At 49.8% G+C, this 14,572-nt stretch overlaps 4 protein-coding genes across 4 annotated transcripts; all 4 read right to left on the reverse strand.

Moving 5' to 3' along the window:
• Nucleotides 1–1,603: 1,603 nt before the first annotated feature.
• BCR38DRAFT_495524 (PhlG protein) lies at nt 1,604–2,521 on the reverse strand (the record flags this gene model as incomplete). Its single annotated transcript, XM_040864740.1, has 1 exon — nt 1,604–2,521. The coding sequence occupies one exon, from the start codon at nt 2,519–2,521 to the stop codon at nt 1,604–1,606; it is 918 nt and encodes a 305-aa protein (XP_040713772.1).
• A 1,073-nt stretch (nt 2,522–3,594) lies between these two features.
• Nucleotides 3,595–7,161, reverse strand: BCR38DRAFT_440904 (glutamine:fructose-6-phosphate amidotransferase). The gene is made up of 7 exons (XM_040860738.1): nt 6,869–7,161; nt 6,651–6,661; nt 6,442–6,477; nt 6,313–6,333; nt 6,008–6,239; nt 4,358–5,934; nt 3,595–4,300 (listed from the first exon to the last, which is right to left on the reverse strand). Exons 1-7 carry the CDS (start codon nt 6,874–6,876, stop codon nt 4,080–4,082), a joined length of 2,106 nt encoding a protein of 701 aa, XP_040713773.1. The 5' UTR covers nt 6,877–7,161; the 3' UTR covers nt 3,595–4,079.
• A 759-nt stretch (nt 7,162–7,920) lies between these two features.
• BCR38DRAFT_38446 (uncharacterized protein) lies at nt 7,921–10,313 on the reverse strand. Its single transcript, XM_040857458.1, has one exon. It carries the CDS (start codon nt 9,962–9,964, stop codon nt 8,222–8,224), a length of 1,743 nt encoding a protein of 580 aa, XP_040713774.1. The 5' UTR covers nt 9,965–10,313; the 3' UTR covers nt 7,921–8,221.
• Nucleotides 10,314–10,425: 112 nt separating this feature from the next.
• On the reverse strand, nt 10,426–12,230 carry BCR38DRAFT_347257 (cytochrome P450; the record flags this gene model as incomplete). Its single annotated transcript, XM_040856330.1, has 3 exons — nt 10,426–10,642; nt 10,695–11,938; nt 12,003–12,230. 3 exons carry the CDS (start codon nt 12,228–12,230, stop codon nt 10,426–10,428), a joined length of 1,689 nt encoding a protein of 562 aa, XP_040713775.1.
• Between the last annotated feature and the right edge of the window lie 2,342 nt (nt 12,231–14,572).

Genomic DNA, 14,572 nt, shown 5'->3' on the forward strand with positions numbered 1-14,572 from the left:
AGAGACTGTCTATCTATGAAATGCCTGGGAGTCCTGTCCCTTATATATCCATCTCTCCTTCACTGATCTCGTTGGATCACTTGGATCACGTCGCTCCTGGTGATCCCAAGTAGGGGATCACTCTGCCAAGCGTGATCCATATCACGTGACCTTTCCCTTTAGTCGGGGGCCTAGTTGTTCCTTTCCGTCCTTATGGGGCTTTGTTCCTGCGGGGTTCCGTCATGGCCTATTGTAGGGCCTGTCGGGTTGGTTTTGGCCAGGTTAGAACCAACGGTTCGTAACATGGGCTATCCCGCCGTATATTATTGTCGCGGGTCAAAACCACCTCTTATCCTGGTACGAGAATAGCCCATTCCCGTCCGATTAGGTAATCGCTGTAACCAAAAACGGTTGGACAACAAATGAGCGAGGCGTAGACTGGATTCAGCACTTTGATCGCTATACGAAGGATCGTACGAAGGGTGTTTATCGTCTTCTTATCCTCGACGGGCATGAGAGCCACCACTCGATTGACTTCGAGCTATATTGCAAAGAGCATACTATTATTACACTTAGTATGCCTGCTCATTCGTCACATAAGCTTCAGCCTCTCGATGTAGGCTGTTTTAGGCTTTGAAAAGGTCGTACGGCAAAGAAATTGAAGACCTAATACGGGCGCATATAACCCATATCTCGAAGGAGGATTTCTTTTTGGCATTCTATAGGGCGTATCGTACGACTATAACTAAGTCGAATATCCAGGCAGGTTTCAGGGGGACAGGACTTATTCCGTACGACCCGGAATATGTGATTTCACAGCTGGATATTAAGCTACGCCTACACCTCCTGGGAGCTCGTCTGGCGCCCCCTTAATCTGGGAATCAAAGACTCCAAATAACCCAACCGAGGCGCAATCCCAGTCTGAATACGTTAAAAACAGAATCGTACAGCATCAAAATAGCTCCCCGACGACAATACTTACGGCTATTGACCAATTTTCACGTGGTGCGACGGCTGTTATGCGTCGGTTAGTTTGAATTATTACTTTTTTAGTTTAGTTAAGTTATTGAAGTTATTCATACGGTGCCAAGAAAAAGTGGCCAACTTGCTTGTGGGGTACGTTAACATATATCGCAGGCAAGCCATTCCAAATTGACTGGCTCAAAAAGGAGGACTTAGAGGCTGGGGTGCTAAAAACACAAAAGTATCCTCGGCTACACAACGTATCCGCAATTCCTAAAGATCAGGTCGAAGAATTTTCCAAGGTGGCTACAATTGGCGTCTTGCTCTCGGCAATACAAGGGGCGTGGGCTGTTTCTGATGAGTGGAATAAACTTTTGCCTGACTATGAGTTCACCAAGGCCGAAGACTTTCTGAAGGGAGTATGGGTTGGGAAATAGGGGTTATTATTGCCATAAGCAACTAGACCCTATTGTTGCTTGGGCCGGGTTGGAGCATAGACTTATCGCGTTTTTCTGTATCTTTGGTTTTTACTACCCAACTTTTCCGGATTATATTCACCCACATTTGTAATTCAAGCTTCCCAGTTCAGACTACCTGTCTCATCAAATGAATCTTGTTTCCACATATGTCTTACAGGCCTCCATAGTGACTACTACAACCCTCACCTCCCATTCATCTTGTCCTGACCAAACTCCTCGAACAACCCGGGCAAAATTATCCCCAAATTCGTAAATTCAATTTGATCGTGAAGAAACTGCTCGTACGCAATATTCTCGCCGGCAAGCCGTTGCTTGAACCCCAAAATGCCCCCAAGATAGTCCACCGGAATCTTCAGTCCCACCAGGTCGAAGTACACCTGATGACCCAGCCAATACCGACTCCGTAACTCAAGTCCATAATCCTTCCTGCGCCACAAATGCAAGAACTCACCAACTTTCATGGGTAACCATGCGTCCCACAAGACTGCGCACACCGCAGCGGCGTATCCCGCCCCCTCGAGTTTATCCCACGGCAGACCGAAATATGCCGGGTTCACGAATTGGATGCGGATTTTCATGTACTGTGGCCCGATAAACTCGGTCACCTTATGCGTGGACCCAAGCCATTTTTCGCGATGGCTGAGGTCATCGCGGTGCAGGCGGTCTTGAAAAGACGATTGGGCGGAAACGTGGTTATAGGGGTACCAAAGAGCGTAGCGCTCGGGCTCGACTGAGTGCCACCAAAACCACCAGTCGATCATCTCGCCTGTGGCGCCAGGGAAGCGGGTTTTGGAGGCGACGTAGGCGGTTCCATCATTGAGAGCACACCAGCCATTTTCTATTTCGTGGTAGCCTGGTTCGAGGAGGTGAGCGACACGAGCGATTTGGAGAAAATCCTTGGGGTTTATTGGCTTCTTCAAGGCGGGTATAATGTCCGGGTACAAGGAGAGGCTCGAGTGCAGATACTTTGCGTAAGGTTTATTCTTGATCCGTTGCTCGGTTCGCTCAAAGTGCTTTTGGGTTCCAAGGGGGTAGAACGTGACTGGTACTAATTCCAACGGCCCCAGGGTAGACCTGGATGATGTGTCTTGATGTGACATCTTTAATTGTTGAGTTTGACGATTACAAACGAATGTGTTGGGTTCAAGAAAGAAGACGTTTTTATTTTGAGTCCGCTACCTCGGCTCCCCACATCTTCGTAACTAATCGATCATCTGCGACTCCATATGGATAAGCGAGGGATGGTATCAGACGAAACATGACGGCCCTATCAGTCAGCCAAGCCCCATGTGAAACAGTCTCAAAGTCTAGCCATGCTATAGGATGACAACGGGCTTTTCAGGTTTACGGAATCACAGTGCGTAGAAGTCATCTCTGTCTTCCGTATATGGAAAGTAATTCGTGTCCAAAGATATCAGATGGCCGTAGGGCTTGCATTCGGTTTCGATTTCGTATTGCTGATATTCCAATTCCAGGTGAGACAACGCCGGCAAGCAACAAGGTTGCTTACAACCACATTGCCTCGGTGCAAGGCAATCCATTTTGAAAATCCAATTTTGCCTGCATCTAAAGAAACCTGTAACTCTGCCTCGGATGCTTCTCTTAGTGCAAATGAGAACTGTCCAAGTCTCCTGATCAAACGCGGGGTAAAGGAAAAAAAACTACCTTTGCAGAAACGCCAGAGACTCGGTTCCTGGTCGATTCCAAATCCTATGCCGGAGTGCGTCGAAGAGGCCGGGAAAGTCACATTCCAGCAGCAATTCACGTTGCATATGTATCATAACGCAGTTGAGTCTGTGTACGACAGCTTCCAATTGGGCGTCAAGTTTGTGTAAACCCGTCCAAGGCGAGACGGTCCAGTATCTGCTGAGCTGGGGTGGGCGTCTTTGTTCAGAGGATTCGTGGGTAGACGACAAGCTCATAAACAAGAATTTGCTGGAGGATTATGAGGGTACGAGGGCATGGCCATGTCATCCTAATCGTGATAGGATCCGAGACAGAGTCTGCATTGTTCACTTAGTAGTCAAGGTAGTCACATGTCTATCTCCTCCCACAGTCATTACGCATGCTACTACGACCTGTTACGTGCAAATATGACCTCACCAGACTTTGGTATTAGGCTCTATGGAAGTTCATCTACATCATCGATGAGGCCTCGGTTGGGAACTTGCCTGTTGGATCATGGCCAATTAGCGAAGGTTTGAGACTAGACTAGATTGGACTAGACTAGGTGGCTGGCTTTATTGTAATAGCATGCTTAGCAGCAGTGCCACTCTACCGAATCATATGCTCCGCACTGCTGTACCCATTATTTCCGGCCAATTAACTATGTATTATACAGGAATAGTGGAATGACCTTGATCTACCAAAAACTGTTCGAAACGATGAAGTAAATTGGCATCAGGACGTGGTTTGTGGCCATGGTCGAATCATAATCAAGTCCGACCTGTATCTCGTCCACATAGTACCTATTTCCTCTGCTTGCCCGGGGACTACAGATCTATTCCTGTAGCTGACTGCTCCTTAGACCGGACCTAATGTAAGCCAGCGATGTCCGAAAACTACCCGTGGTCATCAATGACTGCAGCTACTTTATTCCTTGTACAGCCAACACCAAGTCATGAGAACAGACAAATGTCATTCGTACATCAAACCGCTTTACTCGACAGTAACAGACTTGGCCAAGTTACGGGGGAAGTCGACGTTCAAACCCTCCATGACAGCCAGCCAGTAGGCAATGAGCTGCAGAGGAATGACGTTTAGGAGACCTTGCAGGCAGTCGACGGTCTTGGGAACCTCGATCTTCTCAGCCAGGTTGGCCTTGAACTCTTCGTCACCGGGGTTGCAGATGACAATCGGCTTGCCACCACGTGTAACAACTACGAAATATTAATACGGGACAAGCAACAGTAAGCGTTTTAGGGAAATAAACATACGTTGTTGGTAAGCGTTGAGTGACTTCTTGAAGAGGCCGTCCCGGGTCAAAATCATGATGATGGGAAGATTCTCATCGACAAGAGCCAAGACGCCGTGCTTGAGCTCACCAGACATGACAGCCTCGCAGTGAAGGTAGGATATTTCCTTAATCTTCAGAGCACGTTCAAGGGCAGTGGAGAACTGGCTGCCACGTCCAAGCAGCAGCAGCGACTTCTGGTTCTTGAAGGTGTTCTTGCAAAGCTCTTTGATCGGCTGGTCAAGCTCCAGGATCTGCTTGATCTGTTCTGAGATCTTGCTGAGACCCTCTATAATCTCCAGACGTCTCTGCGCCTTAGATATACGGTCTCCACTAAGAGACAGAGCAAACATGACCATAGCTATGAACTGCGAGGTGTAGGCCTTGGTGGAGGCAACACCGATTTCGGGACCAGCGTTGACGTGGACACCGCAATGTGTGAGCAAAGAGATAGAGGAACCAACAACGTTCACGACACCAACCGTGAGGGCGCCACGCTCCAAGCAGTATCGAAGAGCCATGAGGGAGTCGGCAGTCTCACCAGATTGAGAGACGAACACGCAGGTATCGTCACGGAAGACAGGGGCCTGTCTGTCAAAAAAGTCGGAAGCCAACTCCACAGCGATGGGGATTTCTGTGAGTTCCTCGAAGATACCTCGAACGGCCATACAAGAGTGGTAACTTGTGCCGCAAGCAATGAAGATGATACGACGGCATCTGCGGATTGTCGCAATGTATGATCTAAGACCACCCAACACGACGGTCTTCTTATCGGAGTCCAGACGACCTCTCATGGTATTAATAACGGACTCAGGCTGCTCAAAAATCTCCTTCTGCATGAAGTGGTCGAACTTGCCCTTCATGATCTCCCGAAGCTCGAGCTCCAGAGTCTGAATAGTTTGGACGTTGGAGCTACCGTCAGCCTTCTTGAGACGGTGGATATTCAAGGAGCCGTCGTGGATATGGGCAATATCGTCATCCTCAAGGTACATGACTTTTTTGGTGTGCTCGATAATGGCAGCCGGGTCGGAGGAAAGGAAGAACTCAGCGGGCATGGGCATCCCATCGTCCGTCATAAAGGCACGAGAGAGCGAGCGATGGAGTAGAAGCTTATCGGCGGTAGCTGGCATAGCGGCATTAGGGGTCAAGAAGTTGTCCGAGGTCTTCTTGAGAGCGGCATTTTGCGAGGCAGCCTCGGCAGGGAGAGCGTCCTCCTCAAAGTACTCGACATCGACGAAGTCAACCTTAATGCGCTTCTGAGTCTTGACGCCAACAACGAGGGGCGAACCCTTGCGGGCAGCAATAACCTCGTGGGGGTAGTGGACAGACTTAATCAGCAGACCGTAAGCTCCCTCAAGCTCGTTGATAACGGACTTGGCCAGGTCGACAAAGTCGATACTAGACTGTTGGTCGTAGATGTACTTGGCGAGCTTTGCAATACACTCGGTGTCGGTCTCTGTCTCAAACCTGAAGCCCTTAGAGACCAAGAGGGTCTTCAGCTCCTTGTAGTTGGTAATGATACCGTTATGAACAATCGAGAACTCCCAGTTCGGATCGGATCTGAAAATAAGATTGCATTAGAAAATGAAAAGGCGTAAACCATCCAATAAGGGCCTTCAAATAAGCATCTTACCGGTGAGGGTGGCAGTTCAAGCGGGAAGGAGTACCGTGTGTTGCCCATCTTGTGTGTGCAATGCCGGCATGTGAGTCGAAGACTTTGGTGAGATCTGGCTTCTCATCCTCGATGAGTTGCTTAAGATTAGCAACCTTTCCAACCTCCTTGAAGGCGAGGACTGTGTTCTTCTTATCACCGTCGACGGCTAAACCGGCAGAGTCGTAACCACGATACTCGAGGCCGGACAGGGCTGATGAGGAGAATCGTGTTAATTCCTCATTTGATCACGTCAAATAGGACGAGGCTGAGTTCAGAAATATTACCATTAACAAGTGTGTCAATAACTAAAACACAGCTTTTAGCAAATGCCATCTTAAGTGGAGAAACCTCGCCGTGTTAAGTACTGTAAAGCATTTTCCGCAGCGAGGTTTTGAGAGCTTCGCTATACTTACTGAACTTTCTGTCTTTCTCTACTAAATAACTGACGTCTATTAACAAGACAAATGTTAGCGTCTCCTTTTCTTGATTGATCGGGAAGAGATTCTCGCGAATATGACGATGCTAGTATCGGTTCTGTAACTAGCACAAGTGAATGCAAGAAGTGGCGTTTTCTCGAAGGCCACGATAGAAAAGAACACTGTATCGTGGCTTCGATACTTACATCCGAAAATACTGTGCGGGGTTCAATGTTAGCATCTCGTCTTCAAAATAACATCGAGGGGTTCCGTTGCTTCACCGCGACTCGGTTGCGTGGAATTTTCCGTACCCGAACCAGCTCGAGTCTTGTTCCGGTCGAAGAGAGCTTTGCCTGGTCAAACAAGAGGAAGAGGACTATGGTACTACTTGGTGCAATTGAGTCTTTGTATCTGTCTAACTCACCCACACATCTTGCCAGCGGCCTAGAAGAATAAGCTTGATTTGGGGTGGCGATTAGAAAGGGAGCCCCTAAATGGATCTGTAGTGCAGTATCTCGGGCGAGAAGCGGGTACCCAAAAGAAATAAGAAGTCAAGGGAACTGATGTAGATGGGAGAAATGGTAAGAACCACAGCTGATGGGAGGGGTCTTATGGCCTTTCAATGCTTCCAAGGGCTGAGCTGCACTGATGGCAGGCCGTAGCGAAACACAGGACGAAGGTGAGCGAGTTTTGGCCCACTACTCCTAAGTTAAGTATAACTATGTACCTTAGAAGGTATCGATAGGATATCCATGGTCGGCCCCGTCTAGGCGAACGTGGATATCCTCGTATACGCATCGGGGCTAGCGCGTCAGCCAGCGCCGTCCCAACGTCAGCGGGACCGCGAATACCATCCTCTGACTGGTGGTTGCTAGACACGTTGCTACAATGCCATCGCTTTTAGGTGCTTCACGGATTCAACGTATCTAAATCCGCTTACCATCTGTTGTGGTTCCAAGAATCATTGACAAGCTCAGTCAGTGAGAGCCCAATTAAGAACTCATTCTTTGATCAAACTCATTATCCGGCGTCTTGCTACGATAGTCCTCGATGAGATGGTGTCACGAACCGTTGGCCCTGAACCAACATTACAGGCCCGTCGGCAGGCCAGGTGGATACAGACGCTAGGATCACGGGACCCCGCATCGGAGGAAGGAAAGGACCGACAGATCACGTGACCTACAGGGGTGGATATGTTGGACAGCCAACATATCCAAACGATCCAAGAAGGATAAATCGCACTGAACAGGAATGTTAGATGAAGACAGTCCCCTGTAACATAGATTCGACTAGCATAGACCATGCCGGCACTGCGCCCGGCACGTCTCACGTGATGAGACGTTAAATTTCAATCAATCAATCAACCAAGAAGGATAAGAAGGAATGGATATGTTGAATATGTTGGACAACCAACATATCCAAGTGGGGATCAGTGAAGGAGAGATGGGTATATAAGAGACAGGACTCCCAGGCATTTCATAGATAGACAGTCTCTACTTCAGTGATCAATCTAAGCATCAATCTAACCCATTGGTGAGGCAAACTGCCTTAACGACTCTATTCCCGATTACCCTACTTGAATACTTCAGTTACCCAAAGCACTCTACTCCATACGTCAAACCCCGATATTATTGCTTCAGGACTCCGCAGCAGGACTTACTTACTAGCACAAACCCTTACAGACTCTTTAGTGGTTTACGCAGCTAGACTATTAGAGGTTTCGTTACAGATGGCTACTCAGTTTAGGGTTCTTCTTCAGTATATAAGCCTTATACACCTAGCGCCGTTTATCGCCCTTCTGGATTTCATAGCTATCCACGCTGTGGACGTGATTACACTTCCCAAAGGAACTTAACTTCTTTGCTTCTCCGTTTTCCGCCTCCCCACTCGGCATGATAATCACCGCCTGCGTCCCATTCCCCAGCAAACTCGGCCGCGGGTCCCACAGTCCATTCCACCACGTCCTCGGGGTATTATCAACGTCTCCCAGCCCGCGACTCTTTATGGTCATACACAAGTATTTTTGCCTAAATCGCTCCACTCGTTCCTGTACCCTTATTCCGATAAAACAGGCAAAGGATAACCACTCCATGTCGTCAGCCTCGGCATCGAAGTCGTCTTCACTGTCGATGGTCTGTACGACCTCCGCTCCCACACTCACGTCGTGCGTGCTGACTTCTTGTCGCACTGGGGCGATCTCAGGTTCTGAGGATTCGAGTTGGATGGACGAGACTGTCCGCCGCTCGATGCCACTGAATACGGGGCCCAGTAGCTCGCGTCGAGCAGCCCGTGTCGAGTTCGCGGCTTGGGGGTTATCGATAGGCCCCCGAGTCGACGATTCACTGTTGTGGCCATTCGATAGATGGAAGTGGTTGGAACACCGTCCAATGCCATTTGGCGGTTGACTCGATGATCCACCGCTTTCACCATTCGAGGGTTGGAGGTTGGGATAACGTCCTGTTCCATTTGGCGATTTACTCGCTGACTTGCCCTTCTCGCTCTTTGAGGTGCAGCTAGCGCAGCCTTTCGCCGAGCAGTTCAGCTCATCGCAGATGTGGTTTGCATTCCTGATTTCTTTCTCTTGTTCCTCGTCGACCGTATCATTCGAGTCCGTGGAGGCACTCTCGGAATTGTCCACGTTCCTAGTCGGCATGGAGCCACTGCCATCCGGAACGGCTTCAGGTCCCTCCAAGGGTGCGTTACGGTATCCTTCATTCGGCTTTTTCGATTCGGAGTGATTATAGTTCGCAGCGCGAGGATCTTCGATAGTAAACATCACATGACCGCCGTCCTCGGGCTCTTCGACAATGGTGAAAAGCCCACGCGAGGGACTCAATGCACCCGTCGGCTGTGAAACTGGGGGTCGTGTATCAGCCGACTGCTTATTCGCGCAAGGAGTTGGATGGCGCAGACCATCGTCGTCATCAACATCAGGCTGGGCCATGGGTTTCTCAATACGAGCAATTGCCTCAGCGACTACCATGGCCATGTGGGGATCTGGACCAGCCGTCGTGTCTCGGGCGTCGTTCTCATCTTCTAGAGCTGTGTCAAGAGAAAAACCTGCCGATCCGGGCGCTTCCACTGCTTGATCGACCGGATCAATCGGCGCGTTTCCAGCAGGGTTCTCGTCACATTTCATCTCCTCATCGCACCCTATATCCTCCTCAGGGGCTGGACATGTCATGGCAGGCGTCGATACGGGCGCGATTGAACTAGTCGTGTTGTTGTCGTCGACATCCTGTTCAACAGCCATCTCGTCATCCACATCTAACCCCAGTATTTCCCATGCAAAGGCCGTAAAGGCCGTCTCCTCACTCACGCCCAAAAAGTCCAGGTAATCCGGCTTGCGGAGCTCCCAGAGCTGTCTCCCTTGGGCGGCGCCTCTGGCTTCGCAGCGAGCAATGAAGTCGCGCACGCCGCCATACCTGTGAAAAAGTCGGTCGAGAGCGTCCTCAATATCAAACAGCAGCAATATGTCCTTGGGTTGCCTCGACTCTGTGGCCCCTGATTCTGGCGCCATCGTATTGCTGGCCGCGGCGTCGAAGTTTGTTGCGCGAACCCAAGACTCGGAAAGGAGGTCGCATTCGTGGCAGTGTTCGTCTTGAATTTTCAGTGCATCTTGTGTGCGCGATCCAAGCGCTTCCGCGCATGATTTCCTGGTCACTGCAAATTCTTTTGCATGAAACTCCGATTGAGCCCTGGCTCGAGGAGAGACAGTTGATCGATACCATGGCTAGCCATAGGGCAAGAGAACTTACTCCTGATATTAACATGATCTCCACACATTAACCGAAAGCGCTTAATCAGCTCGTGTGAAGGAGCTGCACAGATGAGCCTGCAGACGTAGAGCGCCCCCCCGTAAGAGGCATTGGTAATCAGAACAACGAGAAAAAAGTTTGACATTTTCTTGTATTTCGGGTGCGATTGTAATATTCGGAAAATCCAGCGAAGTCTATATCAATCCATCAGATATCTTTAGTATCATTCAGCTTTCCTATCTTGATTGTTGCCGTCCGCATATGACCGACTCACCGATCCCTTGCGGCGACGTACCTCCACGCGTGCTTGAAGTGGTGGGATGACCGTCTGCCCCATCCACTGCACTTCCGGCTTTTTATTGATATGTTTGATATCGTAATTCATGACGATGTAGGCAATGGCCATCTTCAGCTCATGTGCCACGAAGAAGCGACCAGGGCTATTTAGAAATCAGCAGGGTTGGTGGAACGGCGTGCCCAGTCTGTGCTTACCAGGCGTGTCTACCATGGCTAAAGGCCAGGTGAGAATCACTTGTGGTGACCATCCCCATCTTCTTGAGCCTCAGTGCTTCAGCAGGGTCTTTTTGCTCCGCAGGTCTGGACTCGTACTCTTCTCTGGGATTGGAGTAACGGAACGCATCATATCTCTCGGGCTCATGGTGTAGATCAGGATCGTGGTGCAAGCCTTGCCAGTTCAACACGAGTGAACTCCCGTATGGCGCATGCCAACCTTGCGTCGGATTGGTGATGCCACTTCGTGCCACGACCTTCCGTTCGACTTGGGTGGTAGCAAATATGCTGAGCCTTTGGCTCTCGCGGATGGCGCTGTCAATGCGGTAGAGCCTCGACAGACCGTTCTTGGTCCATTTGCCGCCCTCCTCCTTGAATACCCGAGCTGCCTCCTCGCGAAGTCCTTCCAGATAGCCCAGCGAGAGGTCAGACGAAACGAGGTCAAGGATCATGTTTAGGCCGGTTAGTGTCGTTGTATGAATCGCAGCAAATTCAATGGGAAGCAATCGTTTGGCAATAACGGAGGGTTGGAGCTCAAAGCTGTTGCCTTCAGCTCGGGCAACACGTATCGTCCAGGTGATGAAATCCTCTGGTTCAAGCCAGTCATGATATGCCGGATCGCCGGCGGCCTTCTTGTTCATGTCATCAAGTCGCTTCTGAATTACGGGTAGAGTATGTTTCGCGCCTCTCCAATAGTGTATCCAATTTGGGATTGTAAGCAAGGGCCCAACAATGGGATGCAGGCTCTTGGGAAACATGCAGAACAGAAAGCTGCTTTGAACCACGCAGTCGGTAAATTTGACCATACTCTCCAAGAGCGCTGAGTTACGATTGACATGGCCATCGGCCCCAATGAGCATCCTGTTGGTCACCTGAGGCACAATACTCAGCCAGCTATCCCATACATTTACGCTCTTCCATTGTTCCGTGTCTAGACCAAAGACCTTGTCGATCGAATCCTTCAACTCCTCCTGCGTTCCCGGTATTAACGCACTCAAAGCGCGGGCGATGCTCTTATGCACCACCCTCGTGTGGTATACATCGTCGGATAGGCGCTTGCCGAGGAAGTTGTATTCGCTGTAAAGAATGTCGTTGTGGGCTTCGTGGGTTCCGATGACCGAGTCAGGCTGTTCCAGCATCCATGTGGTCTGAGATTGCGGTATGACGATTTTCGCTGGTCGGCTTGCCGACGATGGCACAACGACGAGGCGGCCATACTTGGAATGCTACATGTATCAGACGCGGTTAGCATTGGAGCCCCGGCCAGACAATGGGGCATGACGCAGTAACCTTTTCGTATCCCTCCTGCATCCAGTCTTGAAAGCGGGTGAAGTAAGACCAGTGATCCCTCAGACTTGCGACGAAGCCTTTGCCATGGCCGACCCGGGGTAGGGAATCCGGATAGGAGGGCTTGCTTGCGAAATCGACGATGAAGGACGTTACGGTAAAGATTACGACAGCGCCTACGAAGCGGCCTGCCGTCAGGTGTTCAAATAGCACGCCAAAGCTAGTGTCCATCGTGGGGTTCATGGAGTTGACGTTAAGTCGAATCTCCACCGTCGCAAAGATGATGACGACGTTGTCAGACAGCGGGCGGGCATCTGAGCGTCGCACGGGTGTAACACAGAACCCCAGTTCTCGCAGATCAGCCCAGACATGATTCTCGAATGATGGCCAGTTCAGAAAGCCGGCTAATCTTCAGGGGGGATTCAGAACCTAACGGCAAGCGTTTCACGTATCATCGGATGCGGCTTGCAACGAATTGGTGGTGTAGGCTGAGAGGATAGCTGGAACATCCCAGGCTCGGCCGGTGTCAGCAAGTCAAAGATGAGACGTAAAGTGGGGCGAAGGCAAGGATTCTTAGTGCAGAACCTCGAGCTCGAGAGTTGAGCTGCTAGTCTAATCTCTGGTAGACTACGGCTAACAAAGATTTAGGTTAGAAGGTGCTAAGTGACGTTCTCCTTGAGGTCGCCTACAACCTACGAGGTACGTATTGAAAATTGGGCGAACAGTTGCGCTCATCATTTGCGGGCCAGATACTGCAGGCGCGGCTATATCCGCTGACAACGCCCTATCGCTCGAACCTACCTGGTTAATAGATACCCTCATAGACCCCGCCAAAATTCAAAGTCGCACCCTCGTAAGTATCGAGATACACATCATCGCTGCCACAATGTCGAGTCTTTCCACGAGACCGAATACTGTGACACGATTTGGGGATCGCGAGCTAGCTGGCACATCTGTGCACTGGAACCAATATAGAAGGGCTCAAAGAAGTTGAATATGCCAAATTAGATACGTGTTTGAACTTGGGGGTTTTAACACGTCTGGATCTCGGCGTGTAACAGTGTTCAATATAGAACTTATCTAGTTTTTAGTAATCATGAGAAAGAGACATCAACCGATGGTGAATCGAACAGGCTTGAGAATTACATAAGCTGCAAAGATGCTTGCTCATTCACACAAACTACTCGGGCATTATAAGGTCATCTTTCAAAGCATCGAATATTTGACACCCGTGTAACGTCAACTTGCCCACTTATACCAACCATAACCTGAAAGCACCAAGCAATCTGGCGCTCAAGAAGCGACGGTAAACATGGTTGGAATCACCTCGCCACCGCCAAAGATGGTTCTGGTGATATTGAAACTCTTTGAAGCACCATATGATCTTTGATCCCTTGTTTCAGCGGCACCAAATGTCTTCAGGGTCTTCCAGACTTATCTGAACCACTCCATCATCCTGACTATAAAGGAAGCAATCGAGCCCTAGGTGATTAAAAACTCGTTGGAGGCCACCAGAGCATTGCCAGCCGATGTCTTTATCCAGATGCTGAAAATTGCCGCCGACTCACAGAACCGATGTCAAGACGCCGCCGCCAACACCCCCTCGAAGACTCCGTGGGCCTTGGCTAACTCTGCAGACTGGATCGCCTTTCTTCGATTATCAAGTTGATGGCAGGCTATATCTTGAAAATTCGAACGGGCGTTTCTGACTGCCTAGCACCTTCTCCCAGGAGAGTTCGCCCGAGGTCCATTATCGCCCTGTATCCGCAGATTTGGCGAACTTGAGTGAGACGTCCACATTGGTAGTTATTCTCTGACCCTCTATGAGAACTGTGACGTCCAGAAACACGCATGCGGCGACACGTTTGGGCACAGAGGTTCCAACAATAATTACAGCAAGTGGAGTAGGTACCTTTATCATGGTATTGTGGTAACGACAGTTACACGCATTGCTGCTTGACTGACTTTGAGCTGAGTCGCCAAAACAAAGCGAAGCATGATGCTGGAAGCGGGGTTTGAGCACAATGGTCCTGTTGCAAGTTCTGACAGATTGCTCTCCAGCAAGATAATCGCGACAAGATCCAATCAAATCATGATCAATTTCGGTACAAGACTACGTAGACATCTATATCCTTAGCTGCAACTTCGACCTCAACTTTCACAGGTTTCCACTTGATGTCATCAATGTCGACATAAGTACAACACAGGTCCTTATGGTGGGGTCGGCTGTCGACTGCGGGGTCCTCGAAGCTTCCATTGACACGAAGTAACATTGCCTGGGCAACGAACCTTCCTTATGCAGAACGAAGGATATTTCCTGATAACATTAGGTCGAAGACTTCGATCCTCGATCATCTCTGACCTCGCTCGTACAACGTTTTTTCTCTGTAGCAGCAGACTCCGGTGTTGACGTGTTGCCCATGTGGCCTTGTGTGCTGCTACTGATGCAATCTACTGTACACGCAGACCTACCTACAACAGGTAAAGAAGCCTGACTAGCACCCAATGACGCCATGGCTCAAGTCATCCAGAACGTGCCGGCGGCAGCCCTTGCGCTCCCAATTAACTTACTT

This window comes from Pseudomassariella vexata, assembly GCF_002105095.1.
Source record: "Pseudomassariella vexata strain CBS 129021 chromosome Unknown BCR38scaffold_10, whole genome shotgun sequence".
NCBI lineage: Eukaryota > Fungi > Ascomycota > Sordariomycetes > Amphisphaeriales > Pseudomassariaceae > Pseudomassariella > Pseudomassariella vexata.